Source organism: Molossus molossus, unplaced genomic scaffold (genome assembly GCF_014108415.1).
Source record: "Molossus molossus isolate mMolMol1 unplaced genomic scaffold, mMolMol1.p scaffold_m16_p_5, whole genome shotgun sequence".
Taxonomy (NCBI): domain Eukaryota; kingdom Metazoa; phylum Chordata; class Mammalia; order Chiroptera; family Molossidae; genus Molossus; species Molossus molossus.
In genome coordinates this window covers 86,625,816-86,653,492 of record NW_023425388.1, presented here as the reverse complement: position 1 = coordinate 86,653,492, position 27,677 = coordinate 86,625,816, and the positions used below count along the sequence as shown (strand labels likewise).

General features: G+C 34.8%; 1 protein-coding gene across 6 annotated transcripts in view; it reads left to right on the top strand.

Moving 5' to 3' along the window:
- SENP7 (SUMO specific peptidase 7) overlaps positions 1-26,238 on the top strand; it is a 180,411-nt gene extending 154,173 nt beyond the window's left edge. For 5 of the 6 annotated variants that reach the window (XM_036242665.1, XM_036242661.1, XM_036242660.1 and 2 more), the window contains 12 exons: positions 5,870-6,049; positions 7,036-7,298; positions 10,155-10,288; positions 11,708-11,824; positions 15,577-15,699; positions 17,574-17,666; positions 18,812-18,936; positions 19,911-19,963; positions 21,265-21,308; positions 21,400-21,468; positions 22,240-22,390; positions 24,434-26,238. In XM_036242665.1, the coding sequence (XP_036098558.1) occupies positions 5,870-6,049; positions 7,036-7,298; positions 10,155-10,288; positions 11,708-11,824; positions 15,577-15,699; positions 17,574-17,666; positions 18,812-18,936; positions 19,911-19,963; positions 21,265-21,308; positions 21,400-21,468; positions 22,240-22,390; positions 24,434-24,571 (1,490 nt within the window). In that variant the 3' untranslated portion in view covers positions 24,572-26,238. Of the gene's footprint in view, positions 1-5,869; positions 6,050-7,035; positions 7,299-10,154; positions 10,289-11,707; positions 11,825-15,576; positions 15,700-17,573; positions 17,667-18,811; positions 18,937-19,910; positions 19,964-21,264; positions 21,309-21,399; positions 21,469-22,239; positions 22,391-24,433 lie in introns of those variants that run through there. The other variant, XR_004956792.1, reaches the window with a different exon arrangement.
- The last annotated feature ends 1,439 nt before the right edge of the window (positions 26,239-27,677 follow it).

Sequence of the window (27,677 nt, the reverse complement as noted above, 5' to 3'; positions counted from 1 at the left end):
GCCAGGGCTTAAAATACTTTTTAAATTGATTTTTAGAGGGCGAGGGAGAGAGAATAAAAGCAACATCACTGTGAGAGTGACACACCAATCATCCCAAAGATTGACTGCCTCCTGCATGCCCCCTACTGGGGATCGAGCCAGCAATCTGGTCATGTACCCTGACTGGAAATTGAACCAGCTCTGGTGCACGAGATGATGCCTAACCGAGTGAGCCACACCAGCCAGGGTAGTGTTAAATTTCTTTTTTAAGGGAAAATTTTAAATATGTTTTTTTTTAATTGAAATTTTTTAGAGTGGAAGGGGGGGAGAGAGAGAGAGAGAGAGACATCAGTGTGAGAAACATTGATCGGCTGCCTCCTGCACGTCCCCTACTGGGGATCCAGCCTGCAAGCCGAGCATGTGCCCTGATCAGGAATTGAACTGGGACCTCTCAGTGCATGGGGCAACACTCAATCCACTGAGCCACAATGGCCAGGCTTAAGGAAAACATTTTAAAGCAGTGTTTCTAAATAAAATTTAGCTTTCATACTAAAAACTTGGAACATTTGGATTAGGTATAATTGTCTAGATTTCACAGGAATAGTATGAACTATTTGGGCTGTGAACTGCATGAGGAAGAAATGCTGAGAAGAAATTTGCTGAAGGGTCTCACTCCTCTTTTTTTTAAATTTGTTTTTGCTGCTAGTTTCACTGACAGTTTTTAGAATGAGGGAGTTATAGTGTTTATGAGTTGGAATAATTAATATTAAAATGTTTATATTACCAAAAGCAATCTACAGATTAAATGTAATTGCTATCAAAATTCCAATGTGTTTTTCACAGAAATAGAAAGAATATTCCCAAATTTGTGTGGTACAATAAAAGACCCCAAATAGCCAAAGCAATCCTGAGATGAACAAAGCTGGGGGCATCATACTTCCTGATTTCAAACTATATTACAGGGCTGTAGTAATCGAACCAGTATGGTCTTGACATAAAAACAGACTGATGGAACAAAATTGATAGTCCAGCAACAAACCCACACATATATGGTCAATGAATTTTTTTTATTTTTTATCCTCATCCGAGGACATTTTTCCATTTTTTGTACAGATAGAGTGGGAGGGAGAGAGAGGAAGAGACAGAGAGAGAAACATCGACGTGAAGGGACACATCGAGTGGCTGCCACCGCACGACCAACCAGGGCCGGGGACAAACTGCAACTGAGGTACGTGCCCTTAGCGGGAACCGAACCTGGGTCTCTCCGGACCGCAGGCCGATGCTCTAACCGCTGAGCCAAACCAGCCAGGGCTGGTCAATGAATTTTTAACAAAGAAGCCAAGAATATATATTGGGGAAAAGATAGTCTCTTCAATAAATGGTGTTGGGAAAGCTGGACAGCCACATCCAAAAGAATGAAACTGAACCCCTACCTTTACTATACATAAAAAACAATTCAAAATGGATTGAAGTCTGAACATAAGACTTGAAACCCTCAGAAAAAACCCCTGGAAGAAAACATAGGAAGTAAGCTCCTTAATATCCATCTTGGCAATGCTTTTTTTTGCATTTGACACCAAAAGCAAAAGACTCAAAAGCAAAAATAAACAAGTGGAGCTACATCAAACTAAAAAGCTTCTGCACAGCAAAGGAAACAATCAACAAAATGAAAAGGCAACCTATAGAATGGGAAAAAATATTTCCAAATCACATATCTGATTTTGGATTAATATCCAAAATATATAAAGAACTCATACAACTCAATAGAAAACAAACAACCCCCCCCCCCCAAAAAAAACAACAAAAAAAATTTGATTAGCCCTGGCCGGTTTTGCTCAGCGGTTAGAGCGTCGGCCTGCGGTCCGGAGAGACCCGGGTTCGGTTCCCGCTAGGGGCACGTACTTCGGTTGCAGTTTGTGCCCGGCCCTGGTTGGTCGTGCGGGTGGCAGCCACTCGATGTGTCCCTTTCACGTTGATGTTTCTCTCTCTCTCTCTCCCTCCCACTCTATCTGTACAAAAATTGGAAAAATGTCCTCGGGTGAGGATAAAAAAAAAAAAAAAAAAAAAATTTGATTAAAAAATGGGCAGAGGAATGAAATAGACATTTTCCAGAGAAGAGATTCAATTGATCAATAAGCACATGAAAAGATGTTCAGTATCTCTAATCAACAGGGAAATGCAAAGCAAAACCACAACATGGTATCACCTCACATCTGTTAGATTGGCTGTCATATAAAAGACAAGAAATAACAAGTGTTGTGCACTGTTGGTGGGAATATAAAGTGGTGCAGCCACTATGGAAAATAATATGGAGGTTCCTCAAAAAATTAAAAATAGAACTATCATATGATCCAGTAATCCTTCTGGTTATACATCCAAAGGAAATGAAAACAGGATCTTGAAGAGATATCTGTACTCCATGTTTTTGCAGCATTATTCACAGTAGCCAAGGTATGGAAACAATCTAGGTGTCTGTCAACAGGTGGATGGGTAAAGATGTGGTGCACACACACACACTGGAATATTTTTCAGCCATGAGAAACAGGACAGCATGGATGGACCTTGAAGGCATTATGCTAAGTGAGAGAAGCCAAACAGTGAAAGACAAATAATGCATAATATTGCTTATATGTGAAATCTAATAAAGCTGAACTCACAGAAACTAGAATGGTGGTTATGAGGACAGAGGCTGGGGATGGTCTTGGGAGAAATAGGGAGATGTTGGAGTAAAAACTCAGGTATAAGATGACTAAGTTCTGGTGGTCTAATGTACAGATTGGTTATTATATTTAATAATACTATATATATATATACTTGAAAGTAGCTAAGAGAGTAGATTTTACATGTTCTCACCACAAAAATGAAGTGATAATTATGTGATGTGATGGAGGTGCTAGCTAACATATGGTGGTAATTGCAATGCAGTAAGTAAGAGTATCAAATCAACACATTTTTATACCTAAATTCACACCGTGATATATGTCAGTTATATCTTAAGCTGGAAAAGAGTGGAAGTCAGTATTAAAAAATACAGTAAAATAAACAAGGATAGTTTAGGAGAGAGAAAATGGATTTTAAAAGATATAAGCCAATATGAAAGACTGTATGAAGTAGATGCAAAGAGAAAGAGAACAAAAGAGATAGAGAGGAAAAGAATAATAAAAAAAAATAATAAAAAGAAGAACCAATAGAAAGAATGGAAAGAGGGAAGGGACAGAGGGAGGGAGGGAGAGAGAAATGGAAGCGGGAAAGAGGAATTGAGAGATAAAGGAATGAAGGAAAGGAGGGAGGAAGGGAAGAAGGGAAGGAGGGAGGAAGGAAGGAAATAAGGAAGGAAGGAAAGAAGAAAGAAAAGGCAGCCAGGCATGCAGGGCACAGGCAGGCTAGGAATAGAGAAAGAAAAGGACAAGGAACAAAATGGAGTGAGGAAAGATAGAAAAAGGCTACAAAAGAAAGAAGGAAAGGGAAAGATTCAGAGGGAGGAAGTGGGAGGAAAGAAAGAGAAGTTTAAATAAAGTGATGAGTCTATGTAGGAAAGAGTGAAATATAAAAGAAATGAAAGAATGTGAGCATGAGTGACAAGGGTTTGAAAAGGAGATAGTAAGAAAGTTGAGCACAATTTTGGACAATGGGGAAAGAAATCTATAAAGTTAGTTAAAATATTATAGTAAAATATAAGATGGATGGATACAGGTAGATAGGAAGGTTAGGTAAGTAGGTATATAAAATATAGACAGAGCCATAGATAGGTGATCGATTTATAATTTATTGAAAGGAGCCAGTAAATAGAGAGTAAAAGAAAGGGGAGATAGGGTAGGATAGGACAGGATAGGAAGAGAGGAAAGGCAGGCTGGTATGCATGCAGACAAGCACAGAGGATAAATAAAAATACAGAAAGGGAACAAAAAAAAGACATGGAGAAATGGAATAAGTGAAGGAAAGAATGAAGGAAAGGAGGAGGAAATATGAAAGAAATAAAGAGATGTTTAAAATGGATTAATTTAGCCCAGCCAATGTGGCTCAGTGGATTGAGCATCATTTCATGGACTGAGAGGTCCAGTTCCATTCCTGGTCAGGGCACATGCCCGGGTTGCAGGCTAGATACCCCGTAGGGGGCGTGCAGGAGGCAGCCGATCAGTGATTGTCTCTCAGATCGATGTTTCCATCTCTCCCTTCCTCTCTCTCTAAAAAATCAATACAAACATATTTTAAAAAATAAATAAAATGGGCTAATTTATAAGAAAAAGCAAAAAAAAAAAATGTGGCTGGCATAAGAACATTAAGATAAGTAGTTAATAATTATTGGAATGCTTCTAAAATGCTTTCAAACTTTAATGTTCAGATGAATCACCTGGGGATTTTGTTAAACTGATTTAGTAGATCTAGGTTGGGCCCTGATTTTCTGCATTTCTAACAGGCTCCCAGGTGATGCCAATGTCAGAGACTGAGGACTATGTTTTGAGTAGCAAGGTGCCAGGAGATGAGGGGAGGAGTACTAAGAAATGTGTTTCAAGTCAGTAGCCATCTTGGGTTTAAACTTAGCTGATATTATATTCCTAATTTAGTTGCTTGTTTTCTTAAAGTTGATCTGAATGAACTTTGGGACTTCTTTATATCAATTTCATATACTTCTTTGAGTTAAAAAAAAAAGTCATCAGAGGAGACTCTTTTAGCTCAGCAAGAGGAAGAGTAATAATTCAGAGTGATTACCTTGACAATTTGAGACGTAAAACCTATAAGAATTTTAAAAGAAATATCACCTTAGACCACTCAGAAGCTCATACTAGTCTTGAGAATATTTTGGTAGTGGCTAATCTATGTAGTAGAATGATGTTTTGGGAGAAGAAAGATAGGCATAAATTGGCTCATGATAGCATTTGGAGGCTTGGTTGATAGTATTGACCAAGATAGAAATACATAATTGTCTGAGTTATATAATGCTTACTTTTCTGCATTGGTAAGGTACTTGTCGTCGTCGTCTTTTTTTTTTTTCCTGTTTGATAGTGATATTGGAACTCTTAGTAAGAAATCTCTCTGCCCTGGCCGGTTTGGCTCAGCGGTTAGAGAGTCTGCCTGTGGTCCAGAGAGACCTGGGTTCGGTTCCTGCTAAGGGTACCTACGTTGGTTGCAGTTTGTCCCCGGACCTGGTTGGTCGTGCGGGTGGCAGCCACTCAATGTGTCCCTTTCACGTTGATGTTCCTCTCTCTCTCTTTGTTCCTCTCTCTCTCTCTGTTCCCTCTCTCCCTCCCACTCTACCTGAACAAAAATGGAAAAATGTCCTTGGTTGAGGATAAAAAAAAAAAAGAAGCCCTGGCCAGTTTGGCTCAGTGGTTGGAGAGTCGACCTGTAGTCCAGAGAGACCCGGGTTTGGTTCCCGCTAAGGGCATGTACCTCGTTTGTCTCCGGCCCTGGTTGTTTGTGTGGGTAGCAGCCACTTGATGTGTCCCTTTCACGTCGATGTTTCTCTCTGTCTATCCCTTCCTCTCTCTCCCTCCCACTCTATCTGAACAAAAAATGGAAAAATGTTCTTTGGTAAGGATAAAGAAAAAAAAAAGAAAGAAATCTCTCTGGACAAGGTTTTTATGCTATGAAAATTTAATTTTATATTTTCCATTCCTGGATGTAACGGAGATTATATAGTGTGAGAGACTAAGTTGCCATGTTTAATTATTCAATAATTATTTGGCCCCTTCTAATTGTAATGTGATCTATTTTACTCTAATAATATCGTTTGGGGTATTTCAGCTAAGTTTAGTGAAGTGTGCTGGAAATTATATTTTTGAAAAAAATGGCAGATAATTCTTTTTGAAAATATAGTATATTACAGTTAGTGCATTAGTGTTGTATTTCTAAATTAATTTATTAATTTGTTATATTTTGTTTGTTTTAGTGTCCCTGAATGAGGTTTTATTGTTAGTGGATACCACACATTTAAAGAGATATGGGTTATGGAAAAGTAAGGATGATGAGCACAGTAAAAGGAGTCATGCTGTCCTTTTCCTCTGGGTCTCTTCACAATATCTTCAGGAGATTCAGACCCAGTTAGAAAACTCTGTGTTAAGCCAGCAATGTGAGTATAAAATAACTTCTAAATTTCAGGATAACTTGAGAAGTCCTGTAAATAAAGTAGTTTTCTTCTAAAATAAATTAATAGAATGTAATTTCATTGAATTAAAAAATTTAATATAATGTAAGATAAATTATTTTATTTATTCACATAATTTCTCCTGATACTTTTGTTCAACCAAATGACATTATTTCCTAAAATAAATGGAATAACTTATGTGTTAGTCATTTACCATTCTTGGCCACCTTTCTTAGGAGTTTCTGGTCCTTATAATGAACTGTGGCAAAGTTAAATAAAACACAGAAGTCTTTATTTTCAACATTTTCTTTAATTTCTAAAAGAGAAACTCACTTTAGTTATATATATTTTCTCTAGGAGTGGGTTGAGTATTTTTTTGTATGCTCCCATTATATATATATATATATATATATATATATATATATATATCATTATATATATAGTAAATTATTTTGCTATCATAACTAATTGGGAAAATTTGTGATTACATAGCAGAGAAGTTGGAGAAATAAAATCAGCCATTTATAGTGGGGGAAAAGAATGTCATTTGAGACCACTGTTGAAATGATTAAAGAAAATGATATTGAAGGAAGTGTTTGATCGGGATTTTTTTAAATTAATAGATTTGATATATGGAGGAGGGTAGAAAGAAATAATTAATTGCTTAGTTATCATTCATTCATTTATTCAAATATTCAGTAACAAATATTTACTAGCACCTACTAAATGCCAGGTCTTGGAAGTACAGAGGTCAGTACCATTGAGGAATTTTCATTCTAATGTAGCAGGAGTCTAAAAATTGTGAATTTTTGTTTTAGGTTACTATCGGCCTGTTTTGTGATTTAATTTGCCTGGTTTTTACTTTGCTAGTACTTATATACCAACCTTACTATTATTAATAATCAAGTTAATTATAATACCCTTGAAAAATAATAATATTGATAAAAATTGTTTTGTTTTTTTTTTAATAGCAAAATCTAGTGAATTCATTTTCCTTGAGCTACACAATCCTATTTCACAAAGAGAAGAATTGAAATTGAAAGATATTATGACAGAAATAAGTACAACCACTGGAGAATCAGAGCTTTCTTATTCATTGTCTTGGGTTCAGGCACTTCCTTTATTTCAGAACCTCTCTTCAAAAGAAAGTTCTTTTATTCATTATTACTGTGCTTCAACTTGTTCAATTCCTGCTGCTGCTGCTGAAGAAATGAAGATGAAATCAGTATCTCAGGTTAGCATGTGATTAATGTAATTGGTGAGGGGAAGGGAAAAAGTTTGGTAAAAATACTTTCATTGAAATTAGGCTGATTTCAAAATGCTGGTTTTTACAAAAAAATGTTGATTTTAGAGAGCGAGGAAGGGAGAGAAAGAGAGAGAAACATCGATCAGTTGCCTCCCATATGCACCCAGGCAGGGATCAAACATGCAACCTGGGTTTGTGCCCTGACCAGGGATCCAACCTGAAGCCTTTTTGTTATGGGATGATGGTCTAACCAACTAAGCCACACTGGCCAGGGCAAAAAATGCTGTTTTGTCTAAAAGGCTCAATGGCCAACCTGAAAGAACTCCCAGTACCAATGCTAGAACAGTTTAATCAGCAAAATCAATAATGATAGTGTGATTATTAACCAAGAATAAAATGAATATCCCAAAATCTATATTGATATAGATAAATAACTGAATTAATGGATGAATAAATAAACAGTAAATGATGGATAAAGGACAGTTCTTTTTTAGAAAAGTATTCCAATTAATAAATATAAAAAGAATAGAAATATAAAAGCACCATTAGAGAAACCATAGTTAAGCCCTGGCCAGTTTGGCTCAGCGGTTGAGCATCAGCCTGCGGGCCAGAGTCCTGGGTTTGGTTCCTGCTAGGGGCACATACCACCAAAAAGAGAAAAAAAAAGAAAAACCATAGTTATGATTATTGCAGGCAAGGTCCACCAAGAGATGCCAAATTTAATGGGTGAAAACTTAAGGAGAAACAGGATATGTGCATAATTTCAAAATCTGTTCCCCAATATAGTTATTAATTACAAAAAGAAGTAGCAGTGGAGAATCCTGGCAGACATCACCTTAACCCAAGTGATCCAAGTTAATACCACCAGTAACAGGACATTTTGACATAATGCACCTGTCATATCATGCACTGAGAAGGGTACCTCACTTCTGTGGTGTTCTTCCCAATATTGCATAAACTGAGTCTAACCATGAGAAAAATCAGAAAAACCTAGTTACAGAATAACTGATTGATACTCTTTAAAAATATTAAGGTTATGAAAGACAAGAAAAGACAAGCATTGTAGGGTCCTGAAACAGAAAAAAAGATAGTGGAAAAGCCAGTGAAATCAGAATAAAATCTGTAGTTTAGTTTATAATATTATACTAAGGTTAATTTCTTAGTTTTGACAATTATTCTATGGTTAGATAAGATATTAATATTACTGGAATCTGGAAGAGGCTTGTTTGTTTTTTTGCAACTGTTCTATAAGAAAAATTATCTTGAAACAATTTATAGTAAGTTTAAGTATGTCTTTTTAAAAAAATAGGACATTGGTAATATACATGTGGCTTGTGTATATCTGCTGAATACTTCTAGACAGAAGTGTTCATTAATTTGCTGTAGTGCATGGATGCGCATGTACAAGCACACACATGACAGTTTGATCTGGGGCTAATCTGTTACTTAAAAAGCTTGCAAGAAGCAATGTTAGGAATAAGGCATGAGACTACCACTATCATTCTTTATGTATGTGTTGTGAAATTTTTGCATGGTAATTTCATTTGAACTGCAGTTTTCAGATTCTCCTTTAATTATAAAGCCCAGATCTGTAAATAACACTTTAAGTGAAATTGTTACCAATATATCATAGCAATGTATGATTTTTAAGATTACGTATTTTTGCCCTGGCCAGTTTGGCTCAGCGGTTAGAGCGTCAGCCTGCGGTCCGGAGAGACCCGGGTTCGGTTCCCGCTAAGGGCACGTACCTCGGTTGCAGTTTGTCCCCGGCCCTGGTTGGTCGTGCGGGTGGCAGCCGCTCGATGTGTCCCTTCACGTCGATGTTTCTCTCTCTCTCCCTTCCTCTCTCTCCCTCCCACTCTATCTGTACAAAAAATGGAAAAATATTCTCGGGTGAGGATAAAAAAAAAAAAAAAAAGATTACGTATTTTATATTCCTACCTGTTGCTTCTGGGAATATAATTCCCAAGAAAATGAATGAGACTTGCACAGGAGAATGAGTGATTTTTATTTCTGTGGAATTATATCTCGGAGTTTCCAAGATCCCATTTCCCCTTTTCCCACCAGGGAAGAAATGTAGCTGTGGCTTCAATAGGGCTAGAGTGAGAGTCCAGAGTTTCTGTTCCACATTGGAGCAGTTTTCAATCCAGCATCAGGCTAGCTTAGCTTGTGTTCCCCACTGCAGTCTATCAGTCCATTGCATGTGGGGTCCACAGGGCCACATGGCTATGGAGGAAACATGGGCGAATGAATGCAAGGAAGTAGGAATGAGAGCCCCGTGAGCCAAGAGCCAAGAGAGAGAATTCCTTTGTTTAGGGGATTATGTATTCGCAGATTTTCATGGGTTTGCAGTGGCCACATCCATTCTGGCTAATGATCTCTGTTCCCAGGTGTGACTGACAGGCCCTTCCTACTCACCCCAACTTTCCTGCATATGCATGTATCTCCCCTTTGTTGGACCTCTTCCCCCAGTAACCTGCATAGAATGGGCCAGGGGTTCCCTGGGGAGTGTGAAATTGCAGCTTCCTGGTGAAGCTGCCCAAATGACATGCCTATAATGTCTGGCCTTCCCTTTGCTCCTTTTCAATTATTAATAACTAGCTAATTGTAACGGTATCAAAACTTTGACTATTGTATGTACAATATCTTTTGATCAAAGTATTATTTTGATATTTATATCTTTGTGGAAATTTGAAAAATATAGATATAACTCATTAATTTGGATTTCTTTTAGTTACATTTTTTTCTTACAAGTCTAGATTTTGACTGTTCTTTTGAGAGTTAATACATATTTATGTATCTATAAGGAGACTTTTTTTTTTTTTTTTTGCCATTTTCTGTCAGCCCTCAAATATAGATACAGCCAAACCTAATTACACCTTCCTGCAGAAGCAAAGTAGTGGTTGCTACTCACTTTCTATTACATCTAACCCAGATGAAGAATGGCGAGAAGTCAGGCACACTGGACCTGTTCAGAAGTATGTACTGTGTCATGTCCCATTTGTAATAGGTGGGCACACCAGTCGTTTTCATTCATGTTGCTTATTTTAAGTAGCTTATCTTTTTAAATATTTTGAGTTTTACTTTTATGCTGATGGCTACTAATAAAAATAATGTTTTTAAAAAATTTATGAGAAAGTTTAAAAAATTTTATTAAGAAAACAATTGGTGCCATTTAATTTAGTTTTATGTTAATAAGACAGAAATAGCAGCCAAACTCTCAAATTTGGTAAGATTAAAGCATTTATTGAAAATATTTGAATAGCACTGTATGCCTTTTAAGATTATATATTTATATCTGAATATATAATAGGAAAATGAAATTATTTACTAGAGTGTGCCTCAATTTAAGGTACTTTGGAGTTTATCAGACCTTCCTTTTAGAAATTTTTTCTTTTCATCTTTTATATATTTTATTATGGTGGGAAGATAGAATCGGGAGACTGTGCATTTGAGGGTGATTTTATTCCTCTATGTGTTTTCTGTGTTTTAGGGGAAAACCACACACACACACACACACAAACATGAAAGGATAGGAAAATAGCCAATAAAATAGAAGTTATAATATTAGCATTTAAAATTTTCACATGTTCACATGTACGTGCTGTGGGTATCAAGATTAATTCAATTGAAGATGACTGTTAGAAGTTCATATTATACTTTTACTATTGCCTACATTTGTGCAATGAGTCTCACCCTGTCTATTTCAAGATTATATCCAGGAGTTCACAACTGTTCTTATTTATGAATTTCAGGAGAGGGTGCCAGAAGAAAGATGCTTAACTAGTTGTCATCTTTTTTTCTACTACTTTTTGGATGTACTCTATTTATTTCCCTTATGTTCTCTTAAGTTTTACATTGTAAGCACTTTATTAAGGGAAACTTGCCTCCTAAAGCTCCCATGTTATTTCTGTATTACCCAGATGTAGTTTTAGACTAGCCACCGGCAGAGCATTTTTGACTTTTGGCTCTTCTGAATTGAAAGGAACTAGGAATCTGAATAGGGATTCACTTAGAGTTGGAAAGTAGAGCATAGGAAAATCTTCTATGGTTTGTTGGTTTGTATGGTACATCAATTTATTGAAAGTTAAAAATTATGCAGAAGAAAGACATCCTCAATGGTATTTAATGGATTGTGAGAAGTAACCTACTGATTTAACATATATTGAGACCAGCCCACATGAGAAGGATTGGAAATGAAAAGATACTCAATGAGACTACTATAAGTAGCATATGAAAATAAAGGAAGGAAAATATAATTGCTTGTGTCCTGTCAAAATTTTTTACTCTACATATTTTAGTTATTAAATATTACTGCCCTGTTATTGTACCATATAATAAAAATGTTTTAATACTAGAATTTTCAATACCAATATACTTTATTTTTACTTTTTAAGGTTGATTGTATATCCTCCACCACCTACTAAAGGGGGATTAGGGGTAACTAATGAAGATCTGGAATGCTTAGAAGAAGGGGAATTTCTTAATGATGTAATTATTGACTTCTACCTTAAGTAAGTACGATGCTAAATGATCTTCTCATTTGTTGTACAGGTTTTGATGTGAATCTTAAAGTAAATGTTTTTATATCTGAAGTATTTAACTATAGATGAATGCAACCTGCCAAGATACCAGATTTAAAAATATATATATACATTTTCTTTATTGATTTTAGAGAGAGAGCAAGGGAGAGGGAGAGGGACAGAAAGATAGAAATATTGAGAGAGAACATTGATTGGCCGCCTCCTGCATGCCCCCTATTGGGGGTCGGGCCCACAACCTGGGCATGTGTCCTGACTGGCGACCTGTTGGTGCAGCTGTTGGTGGTGTGACCTGTTGGTCAACCACTGAGCCACACCGGCCCGACAAGATATCAGATTTAAAAAATTTTTGCGTATCAAGGTTTTCTAGAGTTGACTAATTTGGTTTCATTCCTTTACTTCTGATGGACACTATATACTTCAGAAGAGCTACTGCTTTTTGTTTGTTTTAGTTTTTGATTTATTCTTCTTTGACTATTATTGTGGTGAAGCAAGTACTGACATAATTACAAATCACTTTGGGAACTAAATGAGAAGCAAGTGTGTATAGTTATCTATTGTATCTTTAAGCACAATAAGAGTTAACAGTTATTTTTAAAATTCATATAATTATTCTATTAAAAAATAGTTTTCAAATTTTTGTATAGCCAAGCTGAAGGAGTAGATAGGAAAGTTTTATCAACTTTCATGCAAAGGTAATTGGTTTGTAGCCTTCATTTTATACTGTATCCCTAGACTTATATTTCCAGCATTTCTTCGAGATGTCTCTAATTATTTTGTTGATCTCTCTCAAACTAAATTTATTATCATGTTACCTTAGCCCTATTGTTTTACTGATAATCTAGTAATTTTCCAGTCACTCAGGCCTCAAATCTTACAGTATCATTTATTTACTCTTTATCCTTGACATTGTGGATTTAATCTCTAGAAGTTTAATTTGGGTCTTTTTAAAAATATATCTTCCATGTCTTTATTTAGTTATAATAACTGTTTCAGTGTCCTTTTCTAGTTATTCTGTGTCAGTTTTTCTCTTCATTGTGAGTGGTTTTTTTTTTTTGCTTCTTTGCATGTCTGCTGATTTTTTATTGGGTGCTGAGTATTTTTGTATTTCTACAAATATTCTTGAATTTTGTTCTGGAACACAGATTATTTAAAAGCAATTTGATGCTCTTAAGGGTCATGATTTTTATGATTTGTTAGCTGAGACCAACAAATTAATCACCACCTTTGATGAAAAACCTTTTTAAGTGTTCTACCCAACGCCTCAGAATCATGTGGTTTTTAAGCCTGGCTGATAGGAAAAAGGGTATATTCCCATGGCCTATGGAAATGCTGGATACCATTCTATGTAATCCTTTCAGGAAGTTCTTTTTCCAACCTTGAGTATTTTCCTTATACCTGTACAATGATCAACATTCTGCTGATTACTTGAGGAGGACTTTCTGAAGATGTTTGGAGTTCTTTATGCATACAGTTCTTATCTTTCCAGTATTGAGATCTGTGAACTCTAGCTGCCTTGGTCTCTCCTGATTCTCATTATCTCTTCAACTCAGGGAGTCTGCCAGGCTTCAGTGCGTTACTCCTTCTTGTGCTGCAGCTTGGAAACTAGCAAGGCAGTAAGCTGGGGCATTAGTGGAACTTACTTGCTTTGTTTCACTTTTCTCAAGGATCACTGTTCTTTGTTGCCAGATGTCCAGGGTTTTGAAAAAGATCATTTTATATATTTTGTTTGATTTTTTTGTTTGTTTGTTTTAAGCAGGAGAGTAAATTGGGTCCATCTAGGCTGGGAGTGAAAGTCTCCATTGTCATGGGTTCTTCACCCTTCCTTTGCTCTCTACATATTCAGTTGCCAATTTTAGTAGATTCTGTCTCTCAAATTCATTTAATCTCTTTTGTCATCATGATTTTTCCTTATCTCACCTAAATTGTCTTTCTATCTATCTTTTTTTTTTTTTTTTTTTTTATCCTCACCCGAGGACACTTTTCTATTTTTTGTACAGATACAGTGGGAGGGAGAGAGAGGAAGAGAGAGAGAGGGAAACATCGATGTGAAAGGGACACATCGAGTGGCTGCCACCCGCACGACCAACCAGGGCTGGGGACAAACTGCAACCGAGGAACATGCCCTTAGCGGGAACCGAACCCGGGTCTCTCCGGACCGCAGGCGGACGCTCCAACCGCTGAGCCAAACCGGCCAGGGCTGTCTTTCTATCTTTTTAAGTAGTCTCCTTGTATCTTTTGTTTCTGTTGTGCTGTCCATTGAGTATATTTTTACAACCATTATTTGTCTTAAAATGCTCTAAGAAAGAAATTCTTAGAAACTTAGTAATAATGTCTTATTACCTGTCAAAATGAGTTCAAACACAGTCTGGCATTTGAGGTTCTTGGTAATCTGACACCAGTCTGTCTTTTTAGCCATCTGCATATAGTACATAGTTCAGCTAAATTGAATTATATATACTTTGCTAAACAAAGCCCAACCATATTCACTCTTCTGTATTAACGCCCCGTTTCCTGCTTGCTGGAATTCTGACCTTTTTATCTCTCATTAAAATTTTATTCCTCTTTCAAGGTTCCTCTCAAGCCATACCTTTGTGAAACTTTTGCTGATCTAAGCAGATATTATTAACTCCCATAAAACTTCATTTGCATCTCTTTTATGGTACTTATATTTTGCCTTATTTTAAAGTTATTTGGTGGTTTGATGATCACTCTCCCTCTAAGGTTAGGCATCTTGAATCTTATTTTTGTATCCCTATGATAGTATCAAATTTATATTTTGTGAGATGAATTAGATCATTTTCTGTATTAACTTTAATGTTTTATTGGAATTAACTGGTAAAATTTTATTTTTAATGCAGTTCTAATAGTATTTTTCATACTTCCTTTTAACAGAGCTGCCTATATCTCTGACCCTTATTTTCAGAGGGGATTTTAACCTTGTTTTTAAAGCTACTTTCTATTTATTTTTTAAATTGATGAATAACTTTCAAGTAGTAGTGTACAGCTAATGAACGTTCACATATGTATTCACCCATGTAATCATAATTTAGATCAAGCATTCTTTGTATCTTCTTCCATGTAGTATATTGACCTTATAATCACTTTATAAAATAAACTTCACGTTGTCTTTCTCTTTTATGCTTTTCAAAAAAGCAATTATAACGTCATTTTTGAACATTAAGAACAGTAGAGTTCTATAATCATGAAGGCTTTAATTATTAAATGATTGAATTATAATCCTATGTTGAAGAATTTTTAGTATAAAAATAGAATAAGAATTTAGAGATTAGTCATGTCTCAGAGTTAAGATTTTTCTAGATTTATATAGGAATATTAGTTTTAGTTTTATATTTGATTGTGTGATTATTTGGTAAAGATTTTCGTCTACCCTCATTCCTCTGGACTATAAACTCTATGAGAAAGGTACATTTTTTTCCCTCCCTTTCTGTCTGTAGTGTAAATATGGTGCTCGAAACATGTTAGGAATTTGATAAATATTTGTTAAGTAAATAAATGAGTAAGTGGGCAATTTCTGCTTTAAACAGTCTTGATACAGGTGAGATAACCAAAGAACAAAAAGAACTGAAATCAGAGCAAATTGCAAGATTGCTTTGAATCTAATTGTATATAAAAATGAAGATTCCCAGAACACATAAGCTAATTGGGGGAAGACCAGGTAAAATAAAAAATAACTTATTTTTGTGGTATTGCTACTTTACCAGGTATCTTATATTGGAGAAGGCATCAAGTGAACTTGTTGAACGAAGTCACATTTTTAGTAGCTTTTTCTATAAATGCTTGACGAGAAAGGAAAATAACTTAACAGAAGATAATCCAAATCTTTCGTAAGTCAATCTTCCAATGTTCTTAAGTTTTGAGAGGCAAATATACCATTTTGACGTTCCTCATGAAATTCTAACTTCGTATATAATTCTTTAGAGTGAGCAGTATCACCACTTGCATAGGTCCTGGGTCTGTTTGCTCTGTGAGACGTTTGTCACCCTTCCATGGCACTGCTCCCTGTCATAAGGAGGCTGACTCTTGCAGGCTGCATTTCCAATGGCATGACCTGTGGGGAACATTGGAATTTGGAAAGTAAGGAAAGGAAAAGCTAGGTTATGTCTTCTTTACCTTCTGCCTTGGGCAGTAATTCTGGCAGTTTCTCATCCTAGAGTATAAGACCCATGGAATCAGGGACTTCATCTGTCATATTTTCTACTCTATCTCTAGTGCCTTTTGCCCAGTGCTGGGAACATACTAGGAACTTGAAGAACATAAATAATAATGTATATTATTGAATGGGGAGAACTGTTAGACATTTAATTGAGGATTTTCTATACAGTTAGAAACTGAGAAAAAGATTAAATTGTGGCTCCCATATTCTCTCCTAGCCTCCTTGCCCCATCCTATGTGTAATATATCCCCAATCAAATAAAGTTAGCATAATCAGGAAATCTACCAAACACCAACATGACAAAACAGAATCCTAGGTATCTATCCTTGTGATTTTCAAATGGAAAATTAACAGGCTATGCACTAGTGGAAAAAAATTGTTTATAATCTTGCAATGGTTGGGTCATTCTGAAGTAAGAAAATTTAGTAAACATGTGACTTGGTCTTCCACATAGTGTTAATTCCTACCACACCTTCTAGTCCATTCTGGATCCCATCTACCCCTGTGAGTTTGGTTGGTTAGATGAACAGGGATTGGGCAGAAATGTCTGTTCTTGTATCTCTTGGTATATACATCTTTAAGAACTTAATGATTAGTTTAATTCCCTGCATAAAAAGAGGTCCTTCAAGGGATGGATCCCTGACCCAGAAATCACATACCACCTCCTTTATGCCACTGTTAAATGCCATCCCCTTCCTAAAATTATTATTTACTTACTTTTTAATCCTCATCCAAGGATATTTTTCCAGAAAATTATTTTTTGACATCTAAACTTGGCCTGATGTCTTCCTTCCTTAACTTCCCTGATGGTGTAAAGAAAAGAAACGATTATTTGCTTTGTGTGTGTGTCTCAACCCTTTTATAAGTGGCTTTCCTAGATGCTGTAACGATTCCATTTTAGTTATTTGTTGTGTTTTTCTTTTCTGCCCTCATTTTAAAATAAATTCCTTTGGGCAGTGTGGCTGATTTTCATTATTTATTCTAAGGAACCTAGTAAATATTTGTTGAAGAAATAAAATAAAATATGGATAAATTGTGGCTATACTTAACTCATTGTCTTATAGTTTATATATGAAATAGAGATCAGTTTCATCTTTAAAAATCTAAGAATATATGCTTCCTTTCTCCTCTTTCATTATGTTTTAAAATACCTTTCTATTTACAGATATAACATTTGGACAATTCTGTTTAGGTTTAATAATAGTAATTTATATCATGCCCAGATGGAATTAAATAGAATAAATATAGGCATAACTGCTTATATTCAGTTGTTGTGCCACTTTTGGAATCTACAAAACATTTTATAAATTGTTGCCTTTCTTCTATCTATTACATTATTTATAAGTAGTGATCAGATTTAAGAATACCCAAGAGTTAATAAAAGGAGATAATTTTCTTGTGTGTTATATATATTGTATATCTTGAAAAGGATGGTTAAGTAAACTAAACCTAGCAATTTTCAGTTATAAAAATGGCTCTTGAAATCCTTATCTTAAATTATTATCTTTTTAATGTATCAAATCTATCTATCTTTTGTATTCCCAGAATGGCACAAAGAAGACATAAAAGGGTAAGAACATGGACTCGCAACATAAACATCTTTAATAAAGATTACATCTTTGTGCCTGTAAATGAGTCGTGAGTATTTAAGATTATTTTAAAACAAAATTGGAGAGAGTGCAGAGAAAAGTATTTTGGGCATATTTAGATTAATAAGCAGTAAAAAGTATGGATACATAAATCCCAGGTATTATTTTAAATCTTTTTTAAGAGGTAGCTAAAACTGCCTGGCTGGTGTGGCTCAGTAGTTGAGTGTTGACCCATGCACCAAGAGGTCGCTGGTTTGATTCCCAGTCGCACATGCCCAGGTTGTGGGCCCAATCCTCAGTGGGGGGGGTATGCAGGAGGTGGCCAGTTGATGTTCTTTCTTGTTGATATTTCTCTCTCTCTCTCCCTCTCCCTTCCTTTCTCTCTAAAAATTAGTAAAGGAAAAAAAAGAGTTAGCTAAAACAATGAACTATTTATCTTGGATTTTGGTTTGACAGTTGTTATATTGTAAATATAGTGAAAAAATAAAATGACAAATGACCACAAGACTGTAATGACCGAGACATTGAATTTTTTTTTTGGGGGGGGGACTCAAGAAAAGATTTTTGAAATAAGAGATTGAAAGATTTTAGGATGACTCTTCAAATATTTAAGAGAATAGGCCCTTTAAACACTAATAGAAAAAAAGGTGATGCTATGAGTCTATTAAAGTAGATCCTCATAGAAAACACTGACTATGTGAAAGTAAATAAGTTTGAATTACTCAGCTTTTATCCTAAGTAGTCTTCTTAATTAGTTTTGGAATGTGTGCTCCATATTATATCAGATATTACAATTGACTCTTCCAAAATTGATACAAAGTTTGTCATACCTGCTTAGCTGTAGCTTTAGGACGTACTCTTTCACATTGTTTAGGTTTTTTGTTATTAAGGTTGTATTGTGGCCCTGGCTGGTTTGGCTCAGCAATTAGAGCATTGACCCATGGACCAAAGGGTCTCAGGTTCGATTCCAGTCAAGGGCATATACCTTGGTTACAGTTCAATCCTTGGCCCTGGTTGGGGTCTTGCAGGAGGCAACCAATTGGTGTGTCTCTCTCACATCGATGTTTCTCTCTCTCTCTCTCTCTCTCCCTCCCTACCTCCCACTCTATCTGAAAATCAATGAAAAAATATCCTCGGGTGAGGATTAAAAAAAAGATTGTATTGTGTTATTAAGTTTGCATTTCTTTTCAACAGGTCTCACTGGTATCTTGCAGTCATTTGTTTTCCATGGTTAGAAGAAGCTATGTATGAAGATTTCCCACAAACTACATCCCAGCAATCCCAGGCTCAGCCGTCCCAACATGATAACAAAACAATAGGTGATAAACTTAATGTAAATGGTGTTTTTAAAAATGGTGACAATAGTGGAATGGAATGATTATAGGGAACAGTGTTAAAAGATAACATAGTTATTATCATTAAACTTATTAGAAGAATAAGAAATCTGACATTTTAATGTTAGATGCCCAGCCTCCGGTAAAAAGAAAATGTAATTCTTAAGTTGTAATTTTATATCAAGTTTCATCATAGCACTTTTTATAGAATAGTCTTGCTGACAGGACTAAGAATCCATGCCATGAATCTTCAGGCGTAGCTGGAAATCCCCCATTTTTTCTTAATATAAAGTAACACAGTTCTTGCTGACACTAGTAATTTGGCTAGGTGATATGAGTTATCTTATAATTCTTCCATGGTTTTTCTTATATTATAATCCTAATGTTAATTAAGCAAGCAAATAAGCTGACTTTCTTTGAAGGAAAAAAGAATCAAAATTATGTATTTTATAGCTGTAGCCTAAGCAGCAAGCAGAGTTAATCGTCATTATCATTAATACTGACCAAAACCTGGGGGAGTAGGGGCATATCTGATAAAGCAACTGATTTTTTTCAATTTTTTATAATCATCTTCTTCAAAAACATATTTATGCAATACTCTGTGATCATAGATTATAAGAAGCATTACTAGGCAGATTAATTCTCCTCTACATTAAAACAACAGACATTTTGATTAGTGATCATCTTTGAAGATTGTCTCTTTATGAGAGACTGGCCCAGCTAACTGGTATTTCAGGTGTTGGCTCTGGGGTTTATGTATTGTCTGATAATAGCTGACCATTGTCAGTTTTATCTGTTGATTGGATTTTGCTTATAACATTTACCATGAAAAAAATTAAATAGATCCCAGGTATTTTTTTCCCTTTAAATACTACATGCATACAAATTAGAATTTAAGCTTATCTAAATACTTTGTATTAGGCATAAAGACTCATAACTGCTTTGTTATTTCTAACTAGATAATGATCTACACACTGCTTCAGCACTATCCTTGGGTATAGCGGATTCCCAAGTAAGTGTGTTCTTTATAGATGTGAAGGAAGGAAAACTCATGAATCTGTAAAATACAGCATAGCTAGGTGGCTATGGAACATTGGTGACCCATAATTAAATGTTGCTGCTTTATGATTTTTTGATGGATTTTGTGGGGGTATAAAAGAGAACATGAGAAATTATCATACTTTTTGTCTGTTTAAATTATTTTAACTTTCAAGGTTTCTTTGTTTAGTAGTTTATCTGATCATCTTAGTGGACTACTTTTTTAACTTCGGTGGGTCAGATTTACTTTTATTCTTCCTTATGCTAGCAATTTTTTGAATTTAGTGTAATTAATGAGCCAAGCAAACATATTTTATATTCTACTTTCTATTGTGAATTGTTGATAAAAATGACTCAAAATAGACTCAAGGTCATCCACATGACTTTTGAGACTAAGATAGTTACCATTGACTTTTCTTCAAACTAGTATACATGGTCTAGATTTGGTGTCTTAATTAATTAGGGTAGCCATCTAATGAATTTTTGGTATGCATAGATAGCAGCAGCCTCCCTGGCACAGGCCTGTGTCTTTACTGTCACTGGTGTAGGGTAGGCAGAAGGAAGGTGGTTTCTTTTTCTGCTGGCCGGATAGGGGAGTTCATTCTTGCTTCTAAGCCAGGTTTCCCAAATTGGGTTCCTTGGAATATTTGCTCTAAGGTGCAGTTTATGATTTTATTATAAAGAGATTCTAAAGTCAGGTAAGTTGGGTAAATTTTATATGCTATTCCTGTCTTAGAGATTCACTGTTACACTAGAATATTAAAAACACTGAGAAGTTCTGCTTTAAAGAAATGTTTAAATTTAACTATTGTTTCTCAAATTTACCAACATAAAACCCATCCCTTTTCCTTTAACATACATTAATACTCGGCTTTTTGTGCTTCAGAGGGAAGAAATCTATCTCTAGCAACATTATTTATTGAGGTAGACAGTGTATGTAAGAATATAAATTAACTTGTTTATCTTTGCTGAAGATGATAACTCTGAATAGAAGTAATTAATTACAGTTCCAGGTTGGTTTTTAGGGCATATTAAATGTTCATAACTTCTTGGGGCCACATGGAAAACTATATAAACTACTGTTTCTCCAGTATAAGAAAATTAATCAGTGAAGTTTGAGGAATGAAATTAGCTCACTTTGGATAATGAAAAGAACTCTTAATTGAAATTTTAATTTCAAAATTGTTTGAAACATTTTAGAGTTTCAGACAATTAAATATTAATTTATTCAAGCTAACTTTAATTGTAAATTCATAAAAATTCATGTTATTTCAGAGTACTGAGACGAATATGTCAATACCAAAGAAAATGTGTAAAAGGTAGGTACACGCTATACTAATAGTTTTAGATATTTAGGTTCACTTCATATATAAATATGTGCATCGTGATTTCTTCCTTTGCTCTTTCTAGGCCATGCATTCTCATACTAGACTCCTTGAAAGCTGCTTCCATACAAAACACAGTTCAGAATTTACGAGAGTAAGTAATGACAACTTGCCCTTCAGCTTGTTACCTAAAAATCTCAATAATTTTGAAGCTACCTTAAGAATTCCCTAAAAGACTATATCAGAATTACATTTTATTATGTATTTAGATAAGGCCTACAAATCAATAATAAACATCTCCTATTATGTGATAATATTCAAGTATTACTATTTCTCAAGGATTATATCAAAAGTAAATTCAGAATTTGTTTTCGTAATTGAACAAAAGCATAATTTTACAAAGGAGCAGTGCAAATGTTAAATGGTTATCAAAAGTAATACTTAAAAAAGTAACCCATTCTTATGTTTGTATATGTGTGTTTGTGTAATTTTATAATTTAAGGATCTCACAAAACTAGCAGCTAAAGTTTTTAAATAATTGGTTTACCTTGTGATATAAACGATTTTATGTTTTTGAGTTGTGGAAGTTGAGTTGTTGAAAAAGGTCTAGATTTTAGTTTGAAACTAAGATGATTTTCTTAAAAGTAGGACTTTTGAAGCCTGGGTGCACTCTCTGCGAGAGTATGAGACCCCCTGCTGGGATGACCATATGTTTTCTTGCCTTTTTTCACATGTGGCTCTTTTGAGTTGGGGCATTCCTGTCTTATGCCAGTACATATTATAATTCCTACTGTTAAAGTTCAGTCTTTGGGAATTTGGCCTGAGCCAGCATATCTGGAAGCAAATGTTTTTACACTATTGTGAAAGTGTTGCAAAATAGTAAAGAGATTTCTATTCAAGTCATTGTACTTTTTGATGATTTAAGGTATTTAGAGGTAGAGTGGGAAGTTAAACGAAAAACTCATCGTGAATTCAGCAAAACAAACATGGTGGACCTATGCCCTAAAGTTCCTAAACAAGATAATAGCAGTGATTGTGGAGTATATTTACTGCAATATGTGGAAAGTTTCTTTAAGGTATGTAAAGATGTAAATAAGTTTCTTATTCACAGTTACCAATATACAATCACAAATTACTGGGCAAGCAAAGAAGCAGCAAATGTTATAGGTAACCAAGAAAGAAAAGAAAAGAAATGGAATCACAGATAATTTAGATATTGGAGTTAGCAGATAAGAACTTAGAAATGATTTGATTAATATGTTAGAGAAAATAGTCAAAAATGAACAAAATAATGAAGAGATAAAATCTATTAAAAAATCAAGTGATCATTCTAGAGTTGAAAATGTATAATGATATATCTGAAATTAAGAATTTATTGTATAGGTTTAATAGCAGACTGGACACAGTAGAAGACACAATTAGTGAACTTCAAAAAAAGACAATATAAAGAAAGTATCCAGTTGGCTCAGAGAGAAAAGAGAATGTAAAGAAAAGAACAGAGCAAGAGACAAGTGTAATACAGTCAAAAAGTCTAATTTGCATATAATTGGAGTTCCAGAATGATTACATGGGGACAGGGAGTGTGTGCAGAGAGTAGTAAGGCAGATGGAAATTCAAAGGAATTTCAGAACTGGATTCATGTATTCAAGTAGCTCAGAAAATCATAAACTAGTTAAGTACAATGCAAGCATGGGTGTTATTTTCTAGCTCATCAGAGACTGTATAGAAACTGTAGCACTATTAAAGGAGAAATTTTAAATAGCAAAGAATCACTCTGCTTTTTGAGCTGTCAGCTTATTACTTCAGTCATTACCAGTGTTATTGGTATATTGAACATGGTATTTATACTGGCTTGGAAAATCCTTTAAAGTTTCTTTCAAAGTGTACGGATCATAAGGTGCAGTTACAACTTTTGTTATAATTGGAGAAGAATGATAATATGTAACAGAATATGGTATACGTTATGAAAGTCATAGAATATATATATATTTTTCACATTGGAACTTCTTAAAGGGAGACAATTCTGGTTTTCTAATACTCTTTCCAAAGAGATTTGGTTTATATTTAGAATATTCAAAGTGCCTTGTCACATAACATATTCTGATATTGTTACATAATTCTACTTTGTATATCCTCAGTCAGGAGAATATACTTCTAATATAGGTTGTAGCACCATTTAAGATTTCTGGGGGAAAAACTAAAAAAACTAAACCTTGTGTTTTACAGATTTGTAAAATCTGTAATCTAATTTAACTGAGCTTTGGTGGGAAAATAATAGGTTTGGGATGGACCACTCAAAACCTGTGGAACTTGTAACTAAACCCTAACAAAAACAATATTAATTTTAATAAAAATAATTCTATAGTTAAATCTCTGCTGACATTTGCCCTGAGAATCATAGTCAGTTCATTCTTTCAGCATTATACCCTGAGATTCTTAATTTCTTCTTCAAGATGTAAGTCCTTCTTACATCTGGCCTTTAATAGGTTCGTCAGATTTATAAACATGATCTAGGGGTAGCCGTCTTCAGCTGTTATTTATTTTTTTTAAACACAGAGGAAAGTCTTTGCAGTTGTAACTTGCAACTTCTTGGTTAAACTTAACATAATGGAAAATATAGCCATTAGATTGGCCATTTGTTGCACTATAAAAAGGTACTTCTGTAGGATTTTATATGCTTGTTTTTGTTTTTTTTAATTTGAGATTCTTCATTTACTGCTCAGGCTTTCTATTTGTTTTAATTATTTCAGAATATTAACATGTTGGAAAAAACTGTGTTCAAACCAACCTGACTTCTGCATTGTGCTGAACCATTTTCTCTTTACTAATTCTGCTTTGAATTATTCATTTAAACAAACAGGATTTAATTTTGATGTTCAAAAGTTAGCAATTTAATGAAAATGCTCTAAAGTTGATTGTGGTCATGGTTGCACAACTCTGAATGTACTGAAAACCATTCAATTGAATATTTTAGGTGAATTTTATTATATCTGAATGGTATCTCAGTAAAGCTCTTATTTATATAAAGTTGGCAATTTCTCATTTCTTGTAAAAATGAAACTCAAACAAATTTGAATTATACCGCTGACGTTATTGTGTTCTTTCTTTTATCTCTTTAGGATCCCATTGTTAACTTTGAACTTCCAATTCATTTGGAGAAATGGTTTCCTCGTCATGTAATAAAGACCAAACGGGAGGATATTCGAGAGCTCATTTTGAAACTTCATTTACAGCAACAGAAGGGCAGCAGTAGCTAGTTAATCTGTACAAAGATGACACAGATGGTCTACACGATTACTGGGAAGCTGCTTACCAGCATTTGTGTTAGACAGCTCACAGAGAAGACAGCTTGCAGTAGTGTGTGTCATTGAACATTATTTAAAATATATAAGGTGTATTATTAGAATTGTTGAGATCTCATAGATGGAGTGGAAATGGGTGTGATATACATAATCTTATTAGATAGAAATTAAAATTTCATAAATATTTGATATTTTTCTGATTTAAAATGCTTGGATTATGCAATAGCATATGTAATGTGGGAATGTTTTTGTAGGTAATAAAACTATGTGATCTGTACTTCCACATAGCGGGAGTTGAGGGGAGTTAGGTCCTCCCTGATGCCAGCCCCAGTGACTGTCAAATTTGTTGACAAGTCACATTATATTGTAATTCTATTCTTTGCAGCTCAAGCATGCAGTATGAATACTGTGTATTTTTCTTTTTAAAGAATTTAGTATTAAGGCTTCAGAAAATGCCATTTATGGCATTCCTTCTGTATAGTGTAAAAGAAGACAAATGATAGCAAGATGATAAAAAATCAGTCTTTCAAAGCGCAGCTTATTTTTCTCAATTGCTAAATGAAACCATTACTCTGCTGTAATTTTTTTTCCTTTTTTTTGATGTAATATGTGAGGATCTGGGAATTGAATTCATTCATTCAGGGTGAAATTTGGAACAAAAAAAGTTAGCTATACAAAATAGGTTTTAAAAAATGATATATGTTACCCAACATAGTTTATTTGAATTATAGCTATATACTGACTTCTCCATTGTCCCAGAATATATGTACACAATTTATGTAAGATAAAATTGGTGTCCTTATAATTTAATTAAAAATACCCTCAAAGTCTTATTTATTGTAGAACTAAATATATAATTTTTATAGCTCTGTTACCCAGTATTCATCTGCAAAGCCAGATTGCTCTCATTGCTTTTATATTTTTGAATTGTACTTTTTAGAGACCTATAATCCCCATGGAGCTTACTTTTTTATTAAATGTTCAGGTAACAGTTATGAATTCATGTGCTGAGGGTGGTATTATATAAATACTTCACAACCTCCTAATGGTATCAGGAATATTTTGAGGGGACAATTATAATGTATTTTCTCAGATAAGAAAAATGTTTTTTTTTTTAAAAATATTTTAATCTTGTGTTTTAAGCGTCGCTTGGATTTACATGGTAACTGTATATAAAGCAGTGAAGCAAAGGCAATTTCAGATAAAGCTAAAAGTAGGAACATTTTATTTTAGAATCATGTGAATTGATATTGTCAGTTAAGCCTCAGTGTTCTTTAGCTTTTGTTAATCTCGTCACCATCTTTTATTGTTAAAGATATTTGTCTTTTGGAGGTTTCCTATAAAGATGCTTATAATTACATGTTTCATTCCCAATTTGTGTGTGTGTGTGTGGGAGGGGACTTTTTTAGGTGACTATTGTTTTGTACATCTAATTTTGGGAAAGCAAGTATATAATACATCATCTTGTGACTTCTTAACTTTTTTTGTTTGTATGTTTTTCAGAGATACCACTGTCTTTTATCATGTTTTGAAGATTGTTTAAAATTCATTTTCCTAAATTCATGTGGAAATGCTTTGAAAATATCAACATTTTATATTAAACATATTTCCAATTCATTAAATTGAGGTGTAATTTTTTAAAGAATTGTGTGCCAGTCTTAGAAATAAATTTTGAATTGTACAGTGGCCAGTCTCTATCATGTAACTGATGCTTAGATTAGTTTTCTTTCTGTTTTAACAAGAATACAGTTAATTTGTCAGTTCAGGGAACATTTAGCAATTTTCTAGGTCCAATAAAATGAATGACAGATCTTATTTCTGAATCCTTTATAGTTTAACAGGAGAAGTGGACATATGAACAGTCTTAATATTCTCTGGTAAAAACCATCAGAGTTTCTTTGGGAGCATAAGAGGGAGTTCAGCCGTGTGTGTGTGTACACAAGCTCCTGAGATGTGGAGAGTAGTAAGAGGGTTGTTGGACAGGGAAAGCCTTCCTAAAGAAGAAAATACTACTTTTAATTCTCAACTCTTGGGATTAAAATAAAAAGATAGCTTTTTAAAATAGTCATATCCAACCAACTTACAAAAGTTTATTAAAATGAATTTATTAAATCAGCTTTTTTGTTTTGTTTTGTTAATCCTCACCCAAGGATAGTTTTTTCATTGATTTTCTTAGAGAGAGTGAAAGGAAGGAAGGGAGGGTGGGGTGGAGAGAGAGCAAGGGAGGAACGTTGATGTGACAGAAATATCGATGTGAGAGAGACACACTGATTGGTTGCCACCTACACATGTCTTGACGGGGGCCAAGGACCGAACCTACAACCCAGGTAGGTGCTCTTGACTGAGAATCAAACCGGTGACCCTTCAGTGCACAGGCTGAGGCTCCAGCCACTGAGCCACACCAACCAGGGCAAATCAGCTTTTCTTTTTTGTTAAGGGGAAAATAGGACTTGACTTGTCATACAGAGTGTTTTCTAATCTGGTTTCAATCTTTATTCTATCCTCATCTTTGCACTGTCACCTACTTTTTAGTCATATAAATTATTAATTTACACTTCAATTACTTTTGGCTTAACACCAAGCTTAAGCCTTTTATTCATAGGAAATTATCTTGGGATTTCTTTCTTTCAATATTGTTTCTTTGGGAATGTACTGAGCTAAAATAAATGTGAAATGTCACCTGTATTCAACATTTTTTTGAATGGCAAAAAAGACCTTTGATTGTTGGCTGTGTCTGGACTGGAGAACTGTGAGTGGACATGCATGCTCGGAAGGCCTGTTTGACCAGATTGTTTAAAAACCTGCTGGAAAACATAGGCCCCTGTTTCCCTCTGTAGTCTCTTGTAACTGGGCTTGTCCTTGTGAAAATCTGGAAACTTTGCCCACAGGCTATAGAAAGACGTGGTTCTGTGTTGCCCGGCCAGTGGAGCTCAGTGAATTGAGCTCCGTCCCATGGACTGAGGTCTCAGTTTGATTCCCAGTCAGGGCACTTGCCTAGGTTTCAAGCTCGATCCCCAGTAGGCGGCATGCAGGAGGCGGCAGCCGATTGATGTTTCTCACA